This window comes from Chiroxiphia lanceolata, chromosome 4 (assembly GCF_009829145.1).
Source record: "Chiroxiphia lanceolata isolate bChiLan1 chromosome 4, bChiLan1.pri, whole genome shotgun sequence".
NCBI lineage: Eukaryota > Metazoa > Chordata > Aves > Passeriformes > Pipridae > Chiroxiphia > Chiroxiphia lanceolata.
In genome coordinates, this window is record NC_045640.1 from 60,573,273 (window position 1) to 60,598,269 (window position 24,997).

General features: G+C 41.2%; 2 protein-coding genes across 5 annotated transcripts in view; one reads left to right on the forward strand and one right to left on the reverse strand.

The window, feature by feature from the left end:
• NR3C2 (nuclear receptor subfamily 3 group C member 2) overlaps positions 1–14,759 on the forward strand; it is a 204,410-nt gene extending 189,651 nt beyond the window's left edge. For 3 of the 4 annotated variants that reach the window (XM_032684670.1, XM_032684672.1, XM_032684669.1), the window contains 2 exons: positions 1,645–1,802; positions 11,014–14,759. In XM_032684670.1, the coding sequence (XP_032540561.1) occupies positions 1,645–1,802; positions 11,014–11,169 (314 nt within the window). In that variant the 3' untranslated portion in view covers positions 11,170–14,759. The remainder of the gene's footprint in view (positions 1–1,644; positions 1,803–11,013) is intronic. The other variant, XM_032684671.1, reaches the window with a different exon arrangement.
• Positions 14,760–19,781: 5,022 nt separating this feature from the next.
• ARHGAP10 (Rho GTPase activating protein 10) overlaps positions 19,782–24,997 on the reverse strand; it is a 146,396-nt gene continuing 141,180 nt past the window's right edge. The window contains exon 23 of the mRNA XM_032684673.1: positions 19,782–20,044. Within this exon, the coding sequence (XP_032540564.1) occupies positions 19,956–20,044 (89 nt within the window). The 3' untranslated portion in view covers positions 19,782–19,955. The remainder of the gene's footprint in view (positions 20,045–24,997) is intronic.

Sequence of the window (24,997 nt, forward strand, 5' to 3'; positions counted from 1 at the left end):
CAGGCCTGTAAATATTAAAGGAACTGTAAAGCCCGTGTAGATCTGTGTAAGGGCCACAGAATGCCCTGTTGGCTTTAGTCATCTTGATAGGTGCCTCTGTATTCATCCAACTTGAACTCAATGTATAGATTTGTTCCAGGCAGTTTTTTTTATCTGTCAACTGTTTGCATCTATAATTTAAAAATCAAATATTATGTTCATTTAATATGAATATACAGTATTTATATTGTGATTATATAATATAAATATATAATATTTACCAAGAAGTTGTCAGAATGGTGTATTATCTCCTAGGCTTTTTCTAAAGATTCTTCCTTGTGCCCCCTTCCAGCACTTGATGATCTCAAGTCCTTGCTGTTCTTATGGTGGTACAGCTCCTCCTTGTTTTGCATTGCTAAATTGCTCTGGGAGATATTGATGCTTTTTCTTAAAGCTTCAGCTCTGGAGCTGTTTGGATGGTTGTTACATGCTTATAATGTGGTTTCAGTGGGATAGAGGGCAGTTAACGGGATCGCAAAGAGAAGGGAATGGATGAACAAGAGGATTTCTGTCAAGATATTAAGTCAGGATAAGCTAAATTGGAAGATCATCTCTTTTTTTCTTTGCTTTTTTTCATAGATAACTTCCCATTTAGCTTATTCTGACATGAGTTTTCTGGCTCGCATAGGAAGTAAACTCATTCCTGTCACAGTGTAGTATTTTATTTTCTTTCAGTGGACTACCATTGGGAGATACAGAGAAAAAAACATTCCATGGTCAAACAGTGTTCAACCAATTCAGATACTAAACAGCAGAACATATTGAGTAATGTTATAAATAACCTCTTTGGGATTTTCATAAGGATCTGATCCTAATAAGCCATTTCTCTTTGGGGCAGAACCTGCTGGAGTGCAACAGTATTTGCAGCCTGCTTTTGTAATTAGCCTTGCTGACATCAGTCGCAGTAAAAAGTATCAGAAAACTCTACTTTTAGCCCTTCTGTGAAATGATGATTCCCTGATCCTGATTCCATCTCCCTCTGGCAGATGGAAACTTCATTAGGACACTACAAATGCTTGCAACTGTATGTTGTGGTCAAACACTGGGTCAGGATGCCTGTTTGGAAAACAGTCTTCTGTTCTGTGCAGAATAATGACTCTGTTTGTTCTAGGTGGTACACAGATGCTTGCTAACATTCAAAGAAATTTTAGATCTTACTTGATGGCTTAAAAATGTGTCACTTGGTCTAGCAGATAACAGCTGTAGTTCTGTACTTTCTCCTCCTCTGCCAAGTGTGGGGAATCATTCAAGAATGATAAATCACGTCTTCAACTTTTAAAAAAATACCCTTGATCCATCTGCCTTTTTTTATGTGGTTGGATTGTATTAAAAACAGTTCAGACATGAGGTTAGCATGTGTCATATTTCTGAGATATTATCTTGTCCTCTGCCACAGCTTCTGCAATCACACATCTGGAGAGGATGCCTGAATCGCTTGAAAATCTGTATGATGTTGTTGCTCCCTTACCAGTGTCTATAAAATTATGGACTTTGCTTAAAGATTTAATTCCTTCATCCATTAACTTGTGTAACTGTTTAAGTATGCACATCAAAAGAATAAGCAATGCAGTTAATATTAATTTAAGACTGTCTTTTCAATGACAGTTCCCAAGGATGGTCTCAAAAGCCAAGCTGCATTTGAAGAAATGAGGGCAAATTACATTAAAGAACTAAAGAAGATGGTAACTAAATGTCCAAGTAACTCTGGGCAAAGCTGGCAGAGATTCTACCAACTGACTAAACTTCTTGACTCCATGCATGATGTAAGTATAACTCCTCAGGGAGTGCAGAAAAGTTAAGCAAAAAATCTCTCCATTAAGGTAAATCAGTAGTCTCTAACTGTGTTAACGGATAAGGAAGAAAAAAGTGAAATTCTTTTTAAAGGAACATCTGAGAGAAGTTGTTAGACGAATTTAAGGACAAGTGCCAAGTAAAATAAGAAAATATAAGTCATTAAGGGCTGGGTCCTGACGCCTTCTCCTCAGTTAAATGGTGGCGTGTTCCTCCAATGATTCACATAAGGTCAGAGCTGTTAGTGGGGCCACAGGCTGTGCAGCAGGAGAGGTGACATGAGCTGTGATCCTCTTGGACACAGCGCGAGTGCGCCACATGGAGTATCCGTGAGTCGCTTCCCAGAGAAAGGTGCCGGATTAGTGTCACGCATCTTACATGCCTGATGTGCTAACAAATGTTAATTCAATTTAGTCATCTTTTACAGCTGGGATTGTAATAATGATGACTTTAAAAGGTGTATTAAGATCTTGAATCCATCTTGGGTATTTGAAGCTTTATTTAAGTTTTTCAAGTACGAGATTCCTTGTTAGGTTATTTCTACTCTGCTCTACCTCATTCCAGTGTGAGGTGCTTGTTTTACATGTGCCAGGTGTGAGATGTGGTGAATGACATGGGAAATGAAAGCTTTAGTCTCAAAGCACCCCTGCCTCCTCCCAGAGTGACTCTGAGGGGCTGTGGCAGATGCACGGAACCAGCTCGTGATTTCAGAAGGGCTATCCATAATTTTGAGCTGTTTAGCAGGGAACAACCTGGTTCTAGCCAGGTAAGGGCAAAGATTTACCTGTCGAGGTGCTTTGAGCAGCAGCAGGACTCTGTGCAGTCCCCATAGAGGACCCAGGTGCTATGGTCTCCCCAAGCTGAGGGAGTGCCCCCTGAGAGTGCCCTGGGGACCAGCCCATTGCCTGGGCCAGCAGGGCTGGCACCCATCCTCTCTGAAGCTGTGCCACCGTGCAGCGAGTGACAGGAGACTCCTGGGGCCAGTGAATGTGACCTTTAGTTGTATTTGGGTACACGAGGGCTCCTGTGAGCAGAGGCTGAAGCCCTGCAGCATGGTGATCACCTCCTAGTAAAAAATGGTAAACTGCAGCAAAAGGGAAGACTGTCCCACTCCATCCTGGGTGGGCAGGGAAGGAACTTTTCTGCATGAAAAACCTACTGCACGAATAACCTACTGCTTATAAATGTATTTCTTTGTACTTGACTTAAATTTCATTTTGTAGAGATGGTACAGTACAGTGCACTTCAGGTCAAAGCAGTATAAGAGCCTGAGGTCTGTTTACAGAATGTACATATGGAATTATTTTTCAAATATTGTTCTGTTGTTCATTAAAACATTGCAAATCTTAGTGGGAGGCAGGGAGAGTATTATTAGTACTGCAGTAATAGCTCATTCTTCAGAGATCAGGTTTCACTTGCTCGGTGCCAGCAAAGGAAGTTGTAGTGTTTTAGTGGAAAGAAAAGGGGTCAGTGATAAAATCGTTTGCAAGAATTCATATCTGAACCTGGAGGCAGCATAACAATCCCCTGCATTTATGGAGTTTTCTAATCCTCTTCAGGATAGGCAGTGTCTGTGATTTGTTATTGCAATGGGTGTGTTTGTGAGGTTAAGGTGACTGGATGACAGGCTCACGCTTACTGAGAATGCTACTGTGTCCTACAGACATTTTCCAAAACACAGCATTAACCATTGGGAGCTGAACTAACCAGAGGAAGCAGACTGCTCCTGCATTTTATTTAATTTTTAATTAAGCTATTTTTACATTACTTTTGTTTTAATAGAGCACTTTGTTTCAAAGGACTTTTTAAAGAAAGTCCCATTGTCAGCATTCTCCGTTAAAAAGGCTGGTTGTCTGCACAACAGTGCTTCCTTTCAGAGACGATGCTGGAGACTTGTTCAACAAAGGCACTTGTTTATTTTTTCTCTTTAAAACTGATTTTTTGCTTTTTTGGTTTTGAAATCCATCAGAATAAATTTAGAGTAGCAATAATATTAATGAGAAGTGAGAATTATTATTCTCTCCCCACTGCCTGTTAGTGCAGAATTTCTCCGTTCAGTCGATGGAAATGCAAATGCTTCTCAGTTCCTTAGTACAGGAGGAGTGTGTTTTCAGCTGTCACCTATGTATTTTTAACTTACTCCATTATAATTTTAGAGGATCAGTATATATTTGGTGCTGAGCAATCTAGCTGGAGCTGAGGGCCCCATGTTTACATGCTACTGTGGCCACAGCATTGGCATTTGCAGGGCAAGCCTGAAGGGACTGACTGGTACAGAATTCAGGCATGCTAAGCCCTCCTGCTGCATCCAGCTTTTCCATCAGAGCAGCGCAGCTTCTCATCACTCGTGGAATTCTCTTTACCTGAGTGTAGCGACAAACAATAAAAGAACCTTCTCCTTTGCACCTTCACACTTGCTTTCATCGACCTCATTTTTGAGTAGTCTTTCTGAGGACTATGTGAAACAAAGTGCATGGAAATAACAGTATGCTTGGCTTATATAATATGAGGAAGAAAAAGAAACCCAAACAAGATGGTTTTACATTGCTCAGTATACTAAATCACTCATCCACGCAGTGAACATATGTGCAGGTAGAAAAGTGCCGAGCTGAGGAAAAACAGACATTTTCAAGAAGGCCAGGTCTAGGCACTTAAGTATTTTAAAACATCAGCAAATTTATTTAATGATCCATAAAGCCTCAAAGCACCAAAAGTGCAACCAAAATATAAGAGATCGAAACCCATCCCGAGCAGACAAGATGAACAGGGTTTAGCACACATGTGTGTGCACTAATGTGCTCGCCCTTAGGAACCCTGACATCTGTGTCACTGCTGCCCTGCACCAAAATGCTCTTTATTTGCACGATGCAGTGTGGAAGCAGTGGTTGCTGATACAGCAGGCACAGGCTGACAGCGTCTGTCCAGTTGCACAGTGTGCCCTTCCTCTCCCTCGGCACGAGGTGACAGGAGGAGGAGGATGTTGCTGTTTACTTGCTATTGTGCTGGGGCTCAGCACTGATTGTGTGGATGGACCCCAGCATGAGTAGCTTCTGGGAGCACTCAGGGCAGCAAGGCAATCAACATACCATCCCTGGAAGTGTTCAGAAAACACGCAGATGTGGCACTGACGGACATGGTTTAGTGGTGGACCTGGCAGCGCTGGGTTAGCGATTGTACTTGATGATCTTTGAGGTCTCTTCCAACCTTAATGATTTAGTGATGCCGTGTTTCCTTCTTGTAGTGACTGTATTTCTTACCACTATGGCTGGCTCACATGCATCATTTCCCAAAGCAGCCTTATGTGTTAAAGAACCGCAGTGTAGCGAGGACAACCCACCTCTCTACCCAGAACATAAAGGTTTCGGTCTTGTGCCCGAGAACGGCCATGGGCATTTGGGGGAGAGATGCATATGCAGCACTTGGATGTAGGTGAACTGCCTTCTGGGATCAGACAAACGGCATGCAGGAACATTAGAAACAGATGTACTGCACATGGTATCAGAAACTTCATTTGGATCCTCCTCAGCATCTCCTGTTAGCTTTGGCAGGGAGGGTTGTATCTTGCATGGCAAACCTCATTTCGTATAGAGACCATAGTGTATGGTTAGGCAGTTTGCAGAACAAAAGCTGAATTTGGTTTCAATCTGACTGATACTAAACAGACTTTGAGTGAAGAGGGCTTTTGTTTCGATGCCATGACATTAAACCCTAATGTGAACCTTCCCCTTGTCTTGGCAAGGCAGCACCCTGCGCTGTCATTCGCTTGTTGACATTTTCTGCCAAACAGAAATAAATTCTTTAAGGCTCATGCTGCTGAATAATTAATTTTTTATGGTTCCTGAAGGGAATACTTTATAGCTGAGGTAGATCTTTCCATAGGCTGAGAGCGCCAGGATTTCACTCCCTGAAAAAGCTGACAGTGGGAAGAAGGGCACGGATCCTCGAGGGGCAGGTTTGCAAGGCATGCTGTGCTGGATGCAAATGTGCCTCTGCAGGTGCCTAATCCTGCAGATAGGAAGCTGCAGATGAGCCCCTCGGCTGTCACCAACACCTTTGGGTGCACTTACTTCTGCTACTGATTTGCTGAAGTTGTGTCCCACAGATGATGAGCTGTTTGGAGCCTTGTTTTAGTCCCAGTGCCTGAATTCTCAGGGTGAGCATTTTCTCTGTTTATTCAGAGGATAGATCCAGTCCCTACTCCCAGTGTGGCTCCTAGCAGAGCAGCAGCAATGTAGGAGTGTGCAGTGTGTGTGTTGCAGCAGCTAATGTGCATCTGTTAAGTAAGAAATTGATTCCCAGCTCCCTAATGTAGACAGAAGCTACTCTGAGAGGCTTCTTGCTCTGTTTGTGATGGTTGGATCTTTTTTCCTTCATGTTAATAGGTGTTTGTTGGAGAAGGGCAGAACCCTGCTACTGTTGATAGAAGAGCAAGGGAGACTTGGCTCAAAATGTGCCTCGGCCAAGGACTGAGGATGCTTCACTGGTGTGTGATGCTCTGGGTTTGCAAGCATCCTCCAGGCATACAAAATGAGTTTAACTCAGGTTCCCTCGTGTCATGTCCAGGTGTCAAGTGCTGTGGTTTCAGCGTGCACATGTTTCTGAAGAGAACTCGAAGACATGAGTGCAGTTCCTCAATCAGAAATGCATTTGTCCAGGCAGAACTAGGCTTCACACTTTCTCTGGTCAGATACTGTTAGTCCCTAATCCATATGCATTTTATCCACCTTTTACTCCTTACTAGCATGAGGTAAATACACTGCATTGGTGTGATCAGAGGCTTCATCCCTTGGTCTTACCTTGTGTTCCCTGTATTTGTGGAAAGTTTTACTCTTGGGTTAAAGATTTCATAGGCACCTAGGAATTGGCCACTGTGGGCAACAAAGGACATAGTTACCTCTCAGAATCAGCTTGGGAGCCATCCCAGGGGGGAATAACTTTATTCATGAGTCCCCAGAGTAATAATTAATTTACATCATGGGATTTTCATAGGACTAGGAGCAAAAAGGAATATAGTGGTAAGGGAATAATCAAGACCTGGCTGGCAGTGGTTTTCCTTAACCTGGTTGTTGAAGCAGGAGCTTTGTCTCCATTGCACAGAGGGGAAATAGCAGGAAGTGACAATAGTCCCAAACTCACCGAGGTCTCTTTGCTGGGTGAGCAAGGAGCTGGGTGGGCAGAGACCCATTGGTGAAAGGGACAGAGAAAGGTTTTGGATTGGTTTTTTTAATATATATATAAAGGAGAACACTGAGGTTTCTTACAGTAATAGCTGTAGCTAATAATAGGAAGAAATTACTCAGCATTGTGTTGTTACCCTAGTGCTGTCTTAATTGCAGTCTCAGTAGGCTTAATCACAAAGATGCTCCTGATAGAGAAGTGACTGTGGGCTTTCATACCTCACTCAGAGATTCTGAGAGAATTTGAAGTCAGAAAACTGAAGCACAGAAATGTGCACCCTTGCAAATCCAACAGTTCTAACCATTTCTGGAAATGCAGAGACATGGTGAGATTTCCAAACTAAAATAACTTCTTTTTGCTCTAAAAATTCTGCAAGTTCTCAAAGGTCACTGTAACTGTATTAACTTCAGGGACTTCATTAAAGGATTCATTTCTTTTAATTATGGAGAACAGTATGGGTGAGAAAGTCCATTTTATGGAAACCCCGCCCTAATAACAGAAAATTATGTTTGATTAATACTCCTATTTCTCAGAGGTGCTTAATACAGCATACAAATGCAAAAATTGATTAAGTAAAAATCTCAGAATTACTAAGACTGCTGTAGCATTGAAAATGTTTAAGTGCAGCACACTCTCTGCAGAGTAGTGATGAGAGAAAGCTTCATAATTAATCACTGAAGTGGTGAAGGGTTACAGCGAGCAGCTGATCTGCTTGCTGGCAGAAGAGCAGTCTGGGTGACATGGATGTGATTATTCTGACCTGTGTTTCTCCATCCCCCCAACCCAGCTCATGCTAACTTATTTAGTGGTATTTTCCCACCCAGAGAGGCTGCAGTCTCCATTCTGGGAGCCCAGCACTGCCCACCAGGGGCAGGCAGTACCTGAGCTCCCCTCCCCTGCACTGCCCTGATTCTGCCGTGTGTAGAGGGAGGCTTGGGGTGCTGTCAGAAGGTACTGAGCCATGTTCTATTGCCTGCTCCAAAGAGAGTTGAACACCTCCCTACTAAAGAGGTAAGAATAGTGTCCTGGTTGCATCCCAGGGAAACAGGAATTGTTTTAGTCGTGGCCTTAAGTGCACTGTCTGTGCTCTGCTAAGCTGTAGCTCTTCAGAAGTGTGCTTCAGCAGCTGAAATAATTGAGATTGTAAAAGCAAATATGTTTCTAGACACTACTTTCACTGCTTGTGAAAACAGTGGTGCTTTCGCTCTCAGTGCTTAACTGGAGTTTTCTTTTATGCTGTTGGACTGGAGGAGGTGTCAGCATTTTCGGTATAAACTACCAGAAGCAGAGAGTAAGAGATCAGTTAAAGTATAGTTAGGAGTTCTCAGAGCACAGGGCTTTTACAAGCCTTTAAAAAACAACCAGAAGTACATTTGATCTAGGAAATCCATAAGCCACATTTAAAGGTGCTGGATAGCTTGCATTACCTTGCTTGTAACCTGTGGTGCATCAGTCACTGTCACTGCAATGACAGAGCTTGTGTATTCCAAGAGAAAACAAAGATTTTCATTTCCTTACTGAAGAGAAAGCTTCTCTTTTAAAGCAAAAGACTAGCTAAATTATTTACCTGTTCAGACAGATGTTGCTTGGGATGCAGAGGCAGGGACTTAATTTCAAAATGAGTATTGCCTGTGGAACCTGAATTTTTCCTCCCTTTAGTGCATCTTCATGCCAAGGCTGCTTTCAAAGGTTCATACCTTTGAAAATGTATGAGAACACGCCTGCAGTAAAGAGCACTGCTCATGGCACAGTTTTCAGCCTCACAGCTTTCTCTGTCTGACCTTATCTTAGTGTTTACATTTTAGTATTTCTGAGTTGGCCTTCAATTCTCCCACATTCATTCCTCTTTATTTTAAAATAACGCTTCCCCAGCCCCAAAAGCCATGCAGCTTTTAAGGGTGAAGTTAAAAAGATCCTGACTGCAGCCCTGTGTTCCTGGTGACACACATGGTCCACATGTGTGACACACATGCTTCCTAATACTCCCATTTTCTTAAAGTGGATGATTATTGTCAAGTATGTTAAAGCTGCTAATTTACCTAAGAAAGAAAAGATCAAATGTTTTAGCAGACTAAATAGGTATAGAAAATATATTATCTTTGAGGCTTCAAAGCCAAGTGTTACATGATAGGAGGGGTTTTCTTTTAAATTGTTTTGTAAACTTAACGTTTTTCCTCTGTGGTGAGACTCATAATGTGCTATGCTGTGAGCATATCCATGATGGCATCCTGGTTTTCACCCACTGGACTGCTCACTCATTTATTGAATAGAGTAGATTGCGCTTCCTTCATTAATGTTATTATTCTTAATTTCCCCTTGTCTGCCTATTCACCAGACATACATACCTACTGGATACTACTAAAAGCTTGCAAAGAAGTCAGAATTAGTAATTTCTACTTAGGCTTTCCTGTAATACCTGTCTCATTGCATTCAGAGGCTTCACAGGAGTGCGATGAGGCAGGAATTAGCTTGTACTGCACAGAAGGCGAGCCATCAGCACAGTGAGGATGGTTGGCAGTGGGACAGAGGTGACTCCAAAAAGTTTAGGAAAAGCAGCACATTCGCCAGGTCATTGTCAAGGCTGTGTTGGGGTGCAAAGCTTACTTTGCTTAGGTTCTGGTATTTGATGCCTGAGTGGTGATTACACCAAAAGAGTTTCCTTTACTTTGGTTTTGTGTTGTTTGGGATATTTTTGGCACGCAGTTACTGAATACAGTAAGAGCTTCCTCCTAATGGGTAAAGTAAACCTTTGAACATCAGCATTTTTTTCCCTTGAAAACCAGATTATGTCTGTGCTACTTATTTAGGCATGCATCTGTTTAATTAATTAGCATTGCTTCATGACATGCCAGATCATCGGGAATGAACTAAGCCACAGCAGACAGACTCACATAGTGCTCAATAGCAGAAAGTCATGTGTTTGAATGATCTCAGCACTTCTCTGTGATGTTCATAAATTGCTTACATGTTTGTGAGAACAGCTGTGAAAGTCCTGAAAATAAGCAATAAGGTATGGAGCTACAGGATGGTAGTGTTGCTGTCCATATTTTTTTATTTGTTTCTGCCTTCGAGAAGTCCACTTTTATTTGCTCTGTCTTTAACAGGGGCTTTACAGCAGAGTGCAAATCCACATGTTAAGAACTGAAATGACAAACTTGCGTTTGATAAATTACACCAGCAGAAGTGGTTTAAGTCTTTGCAAGGGCATAGGCCACCAAAATTAAGCTGTGCTTAACTTTTGAATTTTTAAACAGCAGACACTCTAGCTTTTCTTTAATCACACAACACAGTGATTTGCTGAACTGCAGTGGAAGTTCATACACTGAAATCTGGACGCACTTCATTCACGGGTACCTCAGAAGCTGACGTGCCTCTGCCTCTTGACTGACTTGTGTTGTGTTTTTCTTAAAAACACAACACAGAAAGATTGCAAAGAGTCCAAAGTACTGGAAGGCTTTAGGAGGTGCATTTACATCACAACCACAAAAAAACCGTGTACACTGTGATGGTGTAAAACCTGAAATGCCACCACGTGACACAGCATTAGTGGTGTTGAGCTGAAAACATCAGCTGCTCTGGCAGTTGTAGGTTGCAGGCCCTGGAGAATGCACTGAAGTTAAGCAAATAATCTGATTTAATGAATGTGTGTCCCCCTGAAATCTAGAGATACAATAGTTTATTGCTGATCTTTTCCCTCTGGGCAGAAGGCTTTATTTTCATAGATAGTGAGTACCTAAAGTTTTCATGGTGGCCAGTTGCTGTTAGTGAAATGAAAAGTGCAGTTAGGCTGAAAAATCAAATCTGTGGTATCTTGGTTTTCCCTAGTTCACTGATTTTTAATGAGTTAAATAGCCCTTTGGCATTGGAGTTCTTTTGTTTGCTTTATAACCCTATAAATGGACTGCCAAGTCAGATGCCATGTCTTGAATCAATTATCAATAAGCTGTTGTTTGCATGCAAAAATCTGTGTGTTTTTCCTAAAAAGTGTTTCTTTCTCTATTTCAGCTTGTTAGTGACTTATTGGAATTCTGCTTCTACACCTTCCGAGAGTCTCAGGCACTGAAAGTAGAGTTTCCAGCCATGCTGGTGGAAATCATCAGTGACCAGCTACCAAAGGTGGAATCTGGGAATGCCAAGCCCCTGTACTTTCACAGGAAGTGATAGAAAATGTCTTAAATGGAAGAACTTTGCCTTAAGTTTCCCTGTGTTATTCCACACCCATGAAGGACCCAAGAAACCATATTTTAAACATGCTATTTACACTCGTTCAGCAGTCTCTGAATAGTCTAAAATCATAAGAAGGGTTTGGGGAATGGAAAGCAGTTGACTTGGATTTGGCAAGACCTAGATGTTTGGAAACTACCCCATAACCCTAAAACACTTAGAAAATGTTCCTGTTCCTCTGGATGAAAAGCCATATCTAGTCAATAACTCTTTGATTTTGATATTTTAACAGATGGAGTTTTAAATATGCCATGTAGTTTCTGGTATTGTTTGCTTGTTTTAAAAGGGTTCGAGAACTAATGAGAACTTTTTAAAGCTTACCCTTGGTTTGCACATAAAACGTAAAGTCAATATGGGGCATTAATATTCTTTTCTTGTAAAAAAACAAACAAAAACTATATATATACACATATATACACACACACAAACCCTAACGTGTAAAGTAATAACAGAACATTTGGTGTGGAATACTCTGTTATCCCCACCTGTGGCATTTGTTATCCCATGTTATCCCATCATAGATGATATACACTGTGTTAAGTGTCCATTTACTATTTAATTAAAAAGGATAAGATGTGAAAAACAAATGCCCTGGTATCGATTTATAGTATCTATTGTGCTGGCTTTACAAATAATTTTTTGCAGTCTTTTGCTGTACTGTACATTGCTGTATGTATAAATTGTGAAGGACCTGAAATAAGGTGTAAGGAACTTTTGTAAATGAGACAAAAAATCTTTAATGGTTAATAGGATGAACGGGAAAGTATTTTTGAAAGAACTCTATTTTGCTGGAGACTATTTAAGTACTATCTTTGTCTAAACAAACAAGGTAATTTTTTTGTAAAGTGAAATGTTCTGCATGCATAATGAACCGTTTACAGTGTATTTAAGAAAGGGAAAGCTGTGCCTTTTTTAGCATCATATCTAATTTACCATCCTACAGTATCTGTTGTAAATAACCACGCTTAACCTTTTCAGTTGTGTTTTAAGCCTTTCTATTTTCCTCTATATTTTTCTCCCTTTTTGTCTCTCTTGCAAGCGTATGTGACTTGAGCACATCTTAGAAATCCGTAGGAAACTACACTATGTTAAGTTTGCCACTTTATGGAGGTTTCATTTAACAAGACAAATTACGGTCTCTCTCCAAAGCTTTTGCCAGCCTAATGATCTAGTGAGTCCTTGCCCTCTATTCCCTTTTTCTCTCAGGGGAACGGGAGTGAGCAACATGTTGAATGATTTTTCTTTTTTTACTAAGGTTTCCCAGATTGATTGATTTTTTTTTTTTTCCTTTGAATACTGGATATATGAAACATCTTAAAAGGTCAGATTATTATTTCAGAGAGGGGAGGGCGATTTCTGATTGTGATGAAGGGAACATGCAGATCATTACAGTAAGTATACCGAAGACATTTGTACTGGTGAGAGGGATGGTTAAGGTATTGATATGGGCAGATTAGCTGAGTAGAATTTTTAGTGACAAAACTCAAAAGCATGTACTTTTCTAAGCACTTTTGTAATAATCAGAATACATCTGAGAAGACAAATGTTCACACTACAAGTTCAACTCAGTTGGTCTGATTTTGTCTCAAAAATGTTTTCTCTAGAATAAGACTGCAAAGAAAAGAATTTTTGAGGTGATTTTCACTATGTCACAATTTATAAGCGAATACAAAATTTTGGAGTAGAATAGAGGACAGGTGAACTTTTCTGAGGCACAACTGTTGCTACCATATGCTCATGTTTAAATAGAATAGTTTTTCAGAGTCCTAATCTGTAGTGTTCTCTCTGGGTGCCACTGATATTTTTGAGCCCTAGTGTGTCCCTTGGCCGGTCGGAATGTAGCATTTCTTGTAAATGGTGGTCAAATTAAGAATTCTACACCCTTTCTGAACCCAAATTTTGAGGTGCACTTTGGTGCACTGAAGACAGTCAGCGCTACTTGTCTTTTTAAATGACACCTGCCTTATGCAATGGGTAATCTGTAAAGACTGTATTCAGAGAGGTTTTTTATATATAAATATATACATACATATATTATTTGCATTTTGGAAGTCTAATTCATAGGCAGATCTTTAAATACTGACCTGCACAGCAATATGAAAGCCAAACTTCCAACGTGAGATATACAGCATGCAGACTGGTTGTTTACAGTAAAGACACAGTCATACATCCATCTTTTAATTTACTTTTTTTTAAAAAGTCTAAAATAGAAAATTTCAAAGCCAGGTTCTGGGTGAATACAGTCTGCAGCAGCTTTTTATATTAACAAAGTTACTGCCTCCTTTTCTGTCTCAGAGTAACTTTGCTTGACTAAAATAGCAAAGCCATATTCTACACTTCACTGTTAAATGCCTGTCCCAGTCCAAATTGTTGTCTGTTTTCTCCTATTTTTGTACCTTATTACTTTTAATCTTGGTTTGGTACAATTCATAATTCACAGAAACTTCATATAATTAAACACACTAAATTAGTTTTAAAAAGCAATTTATATCTTTATGCAAAAACGTATGTCTGTCTTTGCAAACAACTGTAAGCAGATTATAATAAATCCTTTACTTTAATCACCTGTTGTTTATGAAACCATTCATTGATTATTATTTTTTGCTAGAGATCATTGAAGTAATAGATACAATTGGATATAGATGTTGTAAGAGGCAGTATTCTCTCATCAAGGACACTTAAGCAGAATAGCCATCACTTTTTTTATCTAAACCTGTGTACAGGAAAAAACAAAAACAAAAACCAACCCTAGTTTTTAGCTACCAGGAAGTTAGTTATGTTCTTTTGAATTTGTTTAGAATGAAATAGGCATTTGTCTCCTGCAAAATACAAGACAAACTATAACAGCTTTTAGAGGTGGGCTTTTGTTCATTGAGCTAAATTATTTTGTTGTAAGAAGGAACAGGGATATGCAGCAAGAGCATTGTATACACAGTTAAAATGTAAAATAGTGTTAATGTACTGCAGTGGGTATTTCAGGAATACTACACATCGTGCAACTTGAGCAGTTGCGCAGAGTAAAATAGAAAAGACTAAAGTTTGCAATATCAAAATCTTATTAAAAAGATACTTTACAATCAATAATGCAAAAAGCTAATTCACAGGGTGGTGTTTTTCACTGACTTGTTTAAACATTTATGAAATTAAACAGTTCTACAGTTAATGCACTTTTAATTGTTTATTAAAGATTTGACTTTTTTTAGAGCAATGTTTTCAGCTGGAGGTCAATGACTTGATAAGACAGACAGCAGTTCTGAGGCCAGGAAGCTCAGAGGAATGTTTAAGAATTCTTGGAGTTTAAATAGATTCCTGGATGAAAAATAAAAGCAGCCAGCAGTATGGTGTAAACAGTAAAATCTATGCATAATGATGCATTTATAATTAGGGGTTTGCTTCTGTATGTTTAAAGCTTTTTAAATAAATAGAAAATATTGTTTGGTCTTTATGTTAATGTCTGCAAGTACCTATTTTTCTTTTTTTTATACAAATTGTACAAATATACATGAATTAAACTGGTTTGATTGCAAGTATTTCTTGCATTTTAATCTCAGATAGGTGCTGGTGCATTGCTATCCTTAGAGACAAGCTTCTGCTCATCTAGAAACAACACAGAACCATAGAATGGTTTGGGTTGGAAGGGACCTTAAAAAACCATCTAGTTCCAACTCCGCCAGCCATGGGCAGGGACACCTTCCACTGGACCAGGTTGCTCAGAGCCCAGTCCAACCCAGCCTTGAACTCTTCAACATAAAGCAACCCAAAATGCAATGTAACATCTTTCTTCATACATATAGAGCCTTAGTTTCCTCAAGCTCTATTACTTTGGATGATGCAGCACGTCCAAGGGCATCAGCCAGGGAGCGGCTACTCACACTGTGGAAAAAGGAATGCCCACGGGTGAGGAATGTGGTTCACTTAACCTGGGTAACTGTGCTTGACAAATGATGTGCTGGCACTGTTATGGGCACGAGCTACATCCCACTAAAACAAACAAACCCAGCAACCTTCAGCAGCCAGACCAGTCTGGCTTCCAGTTCCCCTTAACCTATGGGCTGCTGTACCCTTTCCCCAAAGTTAGAATTTCTCTCCTGGAAAGAGGTATTCCCTATTTTATATATGCAAGGTCTCCCTAGTGACTGATCAAACTGCCTTCTCAGGGTCAGGCCTTTTCTAGTTGTAATTACAGTAAGACAGAAGGGGAAGTAAAACTCCTGCTATCCTGGTTTGTTCTGTGCACTGTCTATCTCAAAGATTCACCACCAAGTTCTGCACAAAGCCAGGTCTGCGCTGTAAGACCACCATTTAATTGCATTTTGTTCTTTTAATAACAAATTGCATAAACTTTTTATTGCCAAAAAATCCTTGCACCTGCTTTCTGTTTGCTGAATTGTCAGAAGGAAAGAATAGTAGAGGATCAGCAGAGTTAAGAAAAATTTCCCATATGTTTACAAGCAGATGTATCTGTCATATGCTGTTCTAGAAATAAGACGATGCTATTGCTACTTAAAAACATAACCAAACTGGTAATCTGACCTCAAGCTGTGACACTGCTTTGTTTCAGGTGTCTACAGAGACTGGGAGTTTATGATGAGTACAATAATACTAAGGTAGAAAGGAGTGGAAAAAAAATGCCCTTTCATGTCATAGATTTTGCTGGGTAAAATGTGCCATGTCATAAGGTTTTTAAAGTGGTCTTACTTTAATTGTAGATTTTGATAGGATGAAGTTTCTGGAGCTTACCTGTGGCTACTGCAAGGACAGATGAGGGCACAGTTGGATTCTGATGTAGAAAACAATGTCCAAGGCACATTCAGTTTAAAAGGTGACACTCCAGTGAAGACTTTCAGTAAAACCCAGTTTAGCACTGGTGCATTTCCCGTGCTAAAGCCCTCTGTCATAAGCCCTCTGTCAGCAACTTCTCTCTTAAAATTGTAAACCAGGTAAGAATTGTGAAATGGGTTAAGAGAACAAGGAACCGAGCACTGAGGAAGGCAAGTTTCTGCCCAAGTCTCTTCTGTGACACAATTACAGAGGCTCAGCTAGCAGAAGCTGCAAGCTGGAACACTTATTTTCATTACAGAGCAGATAAATCAGCTAATGAGATTTTTTTCTTTCATTTCTGATGAAAGACGGCATCAGAAGGAAACCTGCCACGAAGATCAGCTGGGACAGCGCTTAACAACATTCAGCAGCCTGAAAACCCCGGGGCTTTTCACCCAGCAGAGTGAAAATGCTGCCTGGCCAAGGCACAGGGCTGAGCACTGTCCAGTGACTAACACAGACTATAAATTTCTGCTGATCCCAGCTAGTCAGGAGTCTCAGCTTTTCCATTAATTATTCAGCAAATACATTCGACCTTAATCCCCAGGTTGGGGGATTCAGTCTCGGGCCCCATAGTGATGGCAAGGCCAGCATAATTTTGCATAAAAAGCACATTTGTTTTCTTGGGTTTGGGTGGTGGGGGTTTTTTTTCCCCCTAGTTCACACTCTCTAATTTCCAGCCCGTGTCATGTGTTCACTACCAGCAGTCTTGGCTTTTGCAAACTGACAGGTCTGTGCCCCTGTGCACAGTAACCAGCACAGAGGAAGGGAGGGGGAACCCAACCTGAGGATTAAGCTGAACCTGTACCCACAGCTGTGACAGGAGAGCTGTGAGAGGATGGAGTTAGGCCAGACCCACAGAAACGACCACTCCTGCTGCTGGGCCAAAAGAGAAGAAATCTTCAGCCAGCTTCCTCCACAATGGACTCCCTGTGCTTCCTGCCCCAAGTTCACAGCATGGTACTCTGCTCCTCCAAGTCTACCAAGCCATGGAAAAGACAGACAAGAGGCACGTCCTAAGGCCAGCTTCAGGAAAGCAAGCAATCTCAAAGGATGGGAAAGGGGCCTGACTTTCTTAATATGGTTTTTTCATTTTTATCATCTTTGAATCTCTACTTCCAAGCAGTCAGTACGAGGCATCGTTGGCAGTGCAGTTCAGCAGTGAGGATGAAGAATGGGCTGCTCGGCTGGACAAGTCTGTACTCAGCCTTAGTATAGCTGGGCTGATGTGGAAACCCATATGGTGGGTAGCAGTTCCCACAACTATATTCCTAACAGGCAGTGTGGTTAGCCTGAAAGCCAGATCTGATCTGGCTCAGCTCACACCACTGCCTTCAGACAATGTTTAGGACTTGAGAAAGTTTGGGTTAGTATTACCTCTGCTCAGCTGTATCATTTCTCAGTAGAAAAGTTTTCTCCTTGTTTGGGCTCTGCATGGCCCCAGGAGCAACAGGAGTCTCAAAACATCTCACCTAAAGGCAAAACAGGGTCACAGGACTGGATGGAATAGGCACTAAGTCTTTTATTCCTTGTCTGTATATCTGCCTTTTTAAACCACTTCAGTTAAAAGGAAAGAAAAAACAAACAAACAACCCAAACACAGAGCTAGAGCTGAGAAGTATTGAGAACTTTGGAAGAACAAGATCAAACATGCACTGCATGTTTAAAACAACAACAAAACTAATGGAAGCACCTTCCAAAGCTTGTCAGCTTCAAGTTATCAGAGCTTCACTATCTGACAAGCCAGCATACCTCGCTGCCACACCTGCGAGGCCAATACCAAAGGTTTACATTCTCCCTCTTCTTTCAGCATTTTCCACCAACTGGTAGCCATGAAAACTGAGTTTGGCACACAAACATCATCCTGCTTCCTGAATGACTCTAAGACCTGAGTTCATAAAGCTGCGGGCCCAGAGAACATGATACCCAGCCAGAACAGTAGAACAGTGCTTTGCCACATGAACAAATATGAACAAGGAAACCTTCAATCTGTTGCCCTAGGTATTGGTGCAACTACTTCCTTAACACTGAGTGAAGGAGCAAATTAAGGAACTTTGTCTCCTTCACAAAAGTCCAAAAGTCATCTCCAGTGCTTGGGTCACTTAGCCACTATGCCAAGACAAGAACTGCCTAAAAGCTGTATGGCAGAGATTCACTGCTCAATACCTGGAGAATACACCAAATGAAATTCCTCCAAGCAATGAGGGTTAGTGCTGGAGAGCTGTACTGACTTGGCCCACCATTGCTCCATCTGGAGATGATTTGTGTACACTCCAATGGTCTGTGCAGTCTGGGCAAAGGAGCAAAATAATAGTGTGGAGTTAAATCTTGGGGGGGGGGGGGGGAAGCCATTCCAACCTTAAAGCAGCATTAACCATTAACTGGTTTACTAATCCCATTTGTTAGAAAAACTTGCAAGCTAAGTAAATTACTCAAAATTCACAGAGTCCAATTTAACAAAGAAGTGAGCCTGTATTATATGTCATCCTGTCATATTTTCCTGCATCTTCTCCACTGCCTCCCAGAGGGTCTTACTTAAAAGGAGAGAAAAATACAAAGATTAGTGATAAATTGCATGTAACTTTTTTTTTTTTTTAAACACAAGGTACATATTTATGGACCACAAGATTTCTGGAAGCTTTTTCTATGACCACAGATAACACTCTCACTTACTCAAATAATTCTACAAATTTTGAGGCAGCTACTGAGGATTCCAATACCTTGGCGCATCCAGAAGACCTTACAGTTGACAAGAACAGGGAAGGAAGAAAGGCAAGGTCAGCAGCCAGCTAGACAGACAGACAACAGATAAAATGCAAAATGCCTCCAGGATGCAAAAGCCAGAGATTCTCTTTTCCTTTCAGCTTGAGCTTGCAGAGTTGCCTATTTTAAGTGAGGAAGGGTCCCCATTCATTTTGGAGCCTGCTTAAGGCTGACTGCAAACAGCTGCCAATAATTAATGCGTGTCACAACTTTCAGAAGCAGAGCAAAATATTCTGCAACATAGGAATGACAAGTCAAATAGCAAATAACGTTTTATTTCATTTACAGTGATATTTTTGAGTAGTGAAGAAACCATGACATATAGGAGCCTGTAATAAAAGTTCATGTGTCTTATCTTTATAAAATAAATGAAATCATACACACAACATAAACGAATGTGCTCTTTGAAGACATTTGAAAAATGTCATGTCTTAGTAACTATTATTTTACTTACAGATGTCTGTTCCGTACTGGCTATTCCACTTCGAAATATAATTTAATTGTCAGCATGATAGCCTTTTTTATCCAACAGTATCTTCCAAACCCAAATAATCATAGAATCATAGAATGGATTGGGTTGGAAGTGACCTTAGAGATCATCTAATTCCAACCGCCCTGCCATGGGCAGGGACACTTTCCACTAGACCAGGTTGCTGGGAGCCCCATCCAACCTGGTCTTGAACACTGTCAGGGATGGGGCATCCACAGCTTCTCTGGGCAACCTGTGCCAGTGCCTCACCATCACCACATTCTTTTAAAAAGGCTGGTTATTGAGGCATAATCTCCAGGACACTAAGTTGAGTCACAGATCAACCAAATACTTGACTTAAAATGCTAATTATTTTGCAAACAAATATACCACTACTGTTCTTTACAATTGAAAAAAATCACCCTATTAAAAAATTAATCTATTCCTCCATCCCCTTTACTTGTCCCCCCCCACTCATGCCAACCCTCAAAGAATCTTTTTTTTTTTTTGTAATTCATATTTGGCAACACAATATCTTTATACAGATTAGGATCTTCAATCCATAGTCCAGCTCTTCATTGATTAAAAGCAGTCACAAAAGTAGAGACAAGTGACTAGAACAAAAATCCATGGATACCATGTACACCTTCTTGGCGTTCAATGCACAAAGCTATAAAAACTGAACATAATTTTGTGGAATAAGTCCTCTCTTGCCATTTAACGTGCCTTCTAGCCATCCTGGTTCTCTGGAAAATTGCACTGCAAAAGAAAAGGAAAAAAAATTACTGCCTCTTTTTATACTGGAATTAGTACTTTTTAGCTTTAGCTCTGTGACACCAGGCAAAGTATCTATAAAATCATCCCATCATCTGCAATGACCAGTTTAAGAATCTGGCAAGGAAAGATAAAGATGATTATTGACTTAAATACTTCATAATATTCTGCACAGTATACATGGTGAAATAGCTTTTAGGTGCAGGAGACTTCCTTAAGGAAATGGTTAACGGAGCTTAGGACAGATTTATAAAATAGAAAATCTGTGCTTTCAGGATTCATATGAAACAGTGGAAAACAATTTCAGTAGGTGGGGCAAAGCAAGACAAAGACCTGTCTTGAGCAGCAGGGGTGAATCTGGAATCTCAGAGCCACAGAAGAATGGCATAGGACCTTACTTGGCATGAAAAGTAAGCATGGAAAAGATTATAGAGGAAATAGAAATGAGCCAGATGTCACTCCAAGTATCATCTCTTCAGAAAAGAGCTGCTATTGGAAGTGACCAGTGGACGAAATCTGAATCATTCTTCTGGTTAAATCCTCTCTCTGAAATTCAAATACACAGTGCAATAAAAAAAAACCACAAACAACCAACTAAGAAAAAGCTTGAAGAGTTCTTTGTTCCTTGTGCCATCCTAAGGGTTTGCCATCAGTGTTGCTGATCCAAAATTTTATGCAAAAGTAGCCATTAATCTAAAATATAAAATATTTTAAGAATTATTAATCTAAAATAAGAAATATCAGCTTGGACTCTCAAAGCCCCACAAGTTATTCTGTGAGCAGAGCTAATGAAATCTGACTTCCTATATATATTTTCATAGAATCATAAAATCAGCTGGGTTGGAAGGGACCTCATCAAGCCCAACCCTTGATCCACTACCGCCATGGTTACTAGACCATGGCACTAAGTGCCACATCCAGTCTCATCTTAAAAACCTCCAGGGACGGAGAATCCACCACTTCCCTGGGCAGCCCATTCCAATGCCTGATTACCCTCTCTGTAAAGAATTTCTTCCTAATATCCAACCTAAACCTCCCCTGGCAGAGCTTCAGACTATGCCCTCTTGTCTTCCTGATAGCTGCCTGGGACAAGAGACCAACCCCCACCTGGCTACAACCTCCTCTCAGGTAGTTGTAGAGAGTGATGAGGTCTCCACTGAGCCTCCTCTTCTCCAGCCTCAACAACCCCAGTTCCCTCAGCCTCTCCTCACAGGACTTGTGCTCCAGTCCCTTCACCAGCCTCATTGCTCTTCCCTGGCCCTGCTCCAACACCTCAATATCCTTCCTGAACTGAGGGGCCCAGAACTAGACACAGTACTCCAGGTGTGGCCTCACCAGCGCTGAGTCCAGGGGAAGAATCACTTCCCTGGTCCTGCTGGCCACACTGTTCCTGATCCAGGCCAGGATGCCATTGGCCTTCTTGGCCACCTGGGCACACTGCTGGCTCATGTTCAGCTTCCTGTCAATCCAAACTCCCAGGTCCCTTTCTGCCTGGCTGCTCTCCAGCCATTCTGCTCCCAACCTGTAGCGCTACATGGGGTTGTTGTGGCCAAAGTGCAGGACCCAGCCCTTGGCCTTGTTGAACCTCATCCCATTGGAATCAGCCCAACTCTCCAGCCTGTCCAGGTCCCTCTGAAGAGCCCTCCAGCTGACACTCCCTCCCAACTTGGTGTCATCTGCAAATTTGCTTATGGTGGACTCAATCTCCTCATCTAAATCATCAATAAAGATATTAAACAGAACTGGGCCCAACACTGATCTCTGGGGGACACCACTAGTGACTGGATCCCAACTGGATGCAGCACCGTTCCTGTTTCCACTCCCCCCCATCTACTTGGTTTGCTCCATCTGCCTGATGGCAGGAGGGGCAGGGCTTCACCGTCTCCTGCTGAACTTCTTTTGGGGGTGAAAGGGTGCGACTCCATCAGTCCATTTCCCTTTCACTTTCCCTAATGCTTCTTAGCCTCTCTACCTCTTCCTTGAGCTCTGCCACCAGGCACAGCAAATCATTCACCTGCTCGCACCGTACACAGACCCCACTCACACTGTCCCCTGGTACTAACGCCAGGCTCAAACACTCTGTGCAGCCAGAGACCTGAACAGCTGTGGCCGTCCTGGTGTCCTTCTTGGGGAGTTCTGTCTGTGTGAATACACCCCTTGTGATAACAGCAGCAGCAACGGCTTTCGCTTTTTTGGAAACCATGGCTGGCTTTAGTTGAGTTGTGGGGAGGAAAAAAAAAAAAGATCACCTGAGAGAGCTGGGAGGTGGCTGTGCCCCACCTGCTTGCCCCACCTGCTTGCCCTGCCTGCACTAACAGCCTCGCTAACTGCTGTCAAAAAGTGCCACGTGAAAAAAAGTGCCACGTGAAAAAAAGTGCCACGTGAAAAAAAGTGCCACGTGAAAAAAAGTGCCACGTGAAAAGGTGTTTGCCCGCTCCTGTTCACCGCACTTCGGGTCGCTGGTGCTCCCAGCAGCCATTTAAATCCCTTGTGGATGGGCTGGGTTCCGCCCCCTAGTCAGCTGATTTGCCTCCCAGGAGACCTCCAGCAGACCACGCACAGCTCCAGCAGCCATTTAAATCCCATTTGACCACATTTGACAGGAAGTTGAAGCATAAGCCACATTTCTTTGGAAAACAAACTAAGAAGTCCTCAAATTCCCTTATAAGATGTCTTATAAGGATATGATACAGGTATCTACTTACCTATGTAACTGCAAAATCCCACACTTTTAAGCAACCTACGATACTCTCTACTGTATTAATTTATCCTCACAGTGCTTCTGAGACAGACAGTATTTAAGGAAGAGATCAGACAAATGCTGAAACATGCTGCCAGCCATGTCAGTACTTTATTTAAAACACATTAACACATTGGGGAATGTGATATTTGTAGCCTTCTACATATCAGGGAAATAACAGCTAAGAGAGAGCAACATGTTAAGTCTCACTTTCAAAAGCATTGTAAGGCTCCTCTAAATTTGAGCACTTAAAAAACATACTTTCCCCTACTTTTTTCCTTGTGTCCTATTATTGTCAGACAGCGAAGCTAAAAACTGTGCTCAGAAACCACACTTTAAACAACAGCTATACCTCCAACAAACCCAGAAAATAAAACTGCTTTCAAGTGATACTGATAGTTTAGACTCAGAACAAAAGTCTGGGCTTACACTCGTAATGAAAGTGTTCGAGAGAAAGATTCCAAAGGAAAAACACACATAGAAAATTACCTTTTAGGATCTCTGCACACACAGTAACTTACATTACTATTAGTAATTAGCAGGCCCTCCTCTCCCTTTGTCATTTTTATTCCACAATTACAGAGTACACATGCATTTGAAACCGCATTGCTGACATCACCACAAGCCTCCCTCCGGCAGTGGAGCTGTAATTCTGCTCGTTCCAGCAAATGTGCCAGCAGCCAGCCAAACCTCTCCCTGAAGTCTCCCATACCTACTGAGCACATCTGTATTACAGGAAACAAACTTGAAAAAATGACAGGTCAGAAAGAAAAATAACTAGAAAACCTGAAAGTAGGAAATTTCTACTAGTCCTCTGGAGCTCAACCTCAGTTTATATTAGAGAGAGGACAGATATCACTGGCATGTGAGTGTCCATAAATCAAAGGCCTGTTCAAAATGAGGGAAGCCCTAATCTAAGGGGATCACACTGAAATTTAAATTCACCTAAAATGTACCCAGGGAGGAAATGCTCAGACTATGCTGAATCACTTGACTCTACACAACAGCAATTTCAAAAAGAAATATTTTCTAAACAAGTTTGATAATAGTAAACTCTGAGACAAATACCATTTTCAGCCCAGAAGATGAGACATAAACGGTACAACTGAGCTCTGTGCTTGGGAAATTAAATACCCTGTGTGCACATCACACAGCTCAGGGTCTCAATTGTTGGCATAAGTTTCTTTTAGACTCAATGAAGACTGAAAAGATAATTATCACTCTGATTACTTCTAAGATCACCATTTTTTAGAGATCAGTCTTTATTTAAAAAAACACACTAAAAAGTAATTCCTAATATTCAGCAGCTGTGGTGACACGTCAGGTAACATTTCTGCCCCTGCTCAAATCACCATATGCAAGAGGGGTTAAGGATACCTACGTACATCACTGACTTCTTATGCAGGTACATGATACTAATCAGGATGCCATCCAAGTGTCAAGCTGCTTTAAGCTCCAGTGATCCTGTTTTCTTTGCTAATCCATTTCCGAAGTATTGGGTATAACAGCAGGCGTTCATTTAAAATCAAAACCACTTAACCACACACACAAAAAAAGAAAAGCCATTTTTCTATCGTGCACAGCTCTTCTTAAACCCAGGACACAGGCTATTTCTGAAAAAATACCCTGCTCAAGAGAAGATGTTCCATAGTGTCCCCTTTCTGTCATTTCTTCTCAGTCAACAACGATTACAGTTCTTAGCACTTTCTCAGGCCTGCCTCATATAAAAATACCTTGCTGCAGAAACTACACATTTGGCCTTAAAACTACAACTCATTACTAGACCAGTCATCCCATAGGAATAAGTCTTAAGTCAGCTATGGACAGGAGGAGAGGATACTCGTAGTATAAAAGGTACAGAGCAGAGAACTAAAAATTAAGTATTTTCAGCAAGGTTTAATGAGTGCATAGCAAGACGGAACAACAAGACCAACTATAGAACCACCACTAAAAGCTATCACCTCCTAGGACAGTGGAAATAGCAGCAAAGTTGAAAGCTCAGAGTGGGACATTGGCTTCCTCAGTACCTGCTGCAAGGCCATTTAAGCAGTCTCATTATAGTGGAGGTAAAGTGTAGAGAAGGAAGTTGTCTGACCATCAGTATTACAAGCAAGCGCTCTGGAACAATCACCCAACTCAAATGGGAAAACAAAATCTACAGGCTCGCAACTTGTAATGAGATCTTTAAGTAAAAGCTT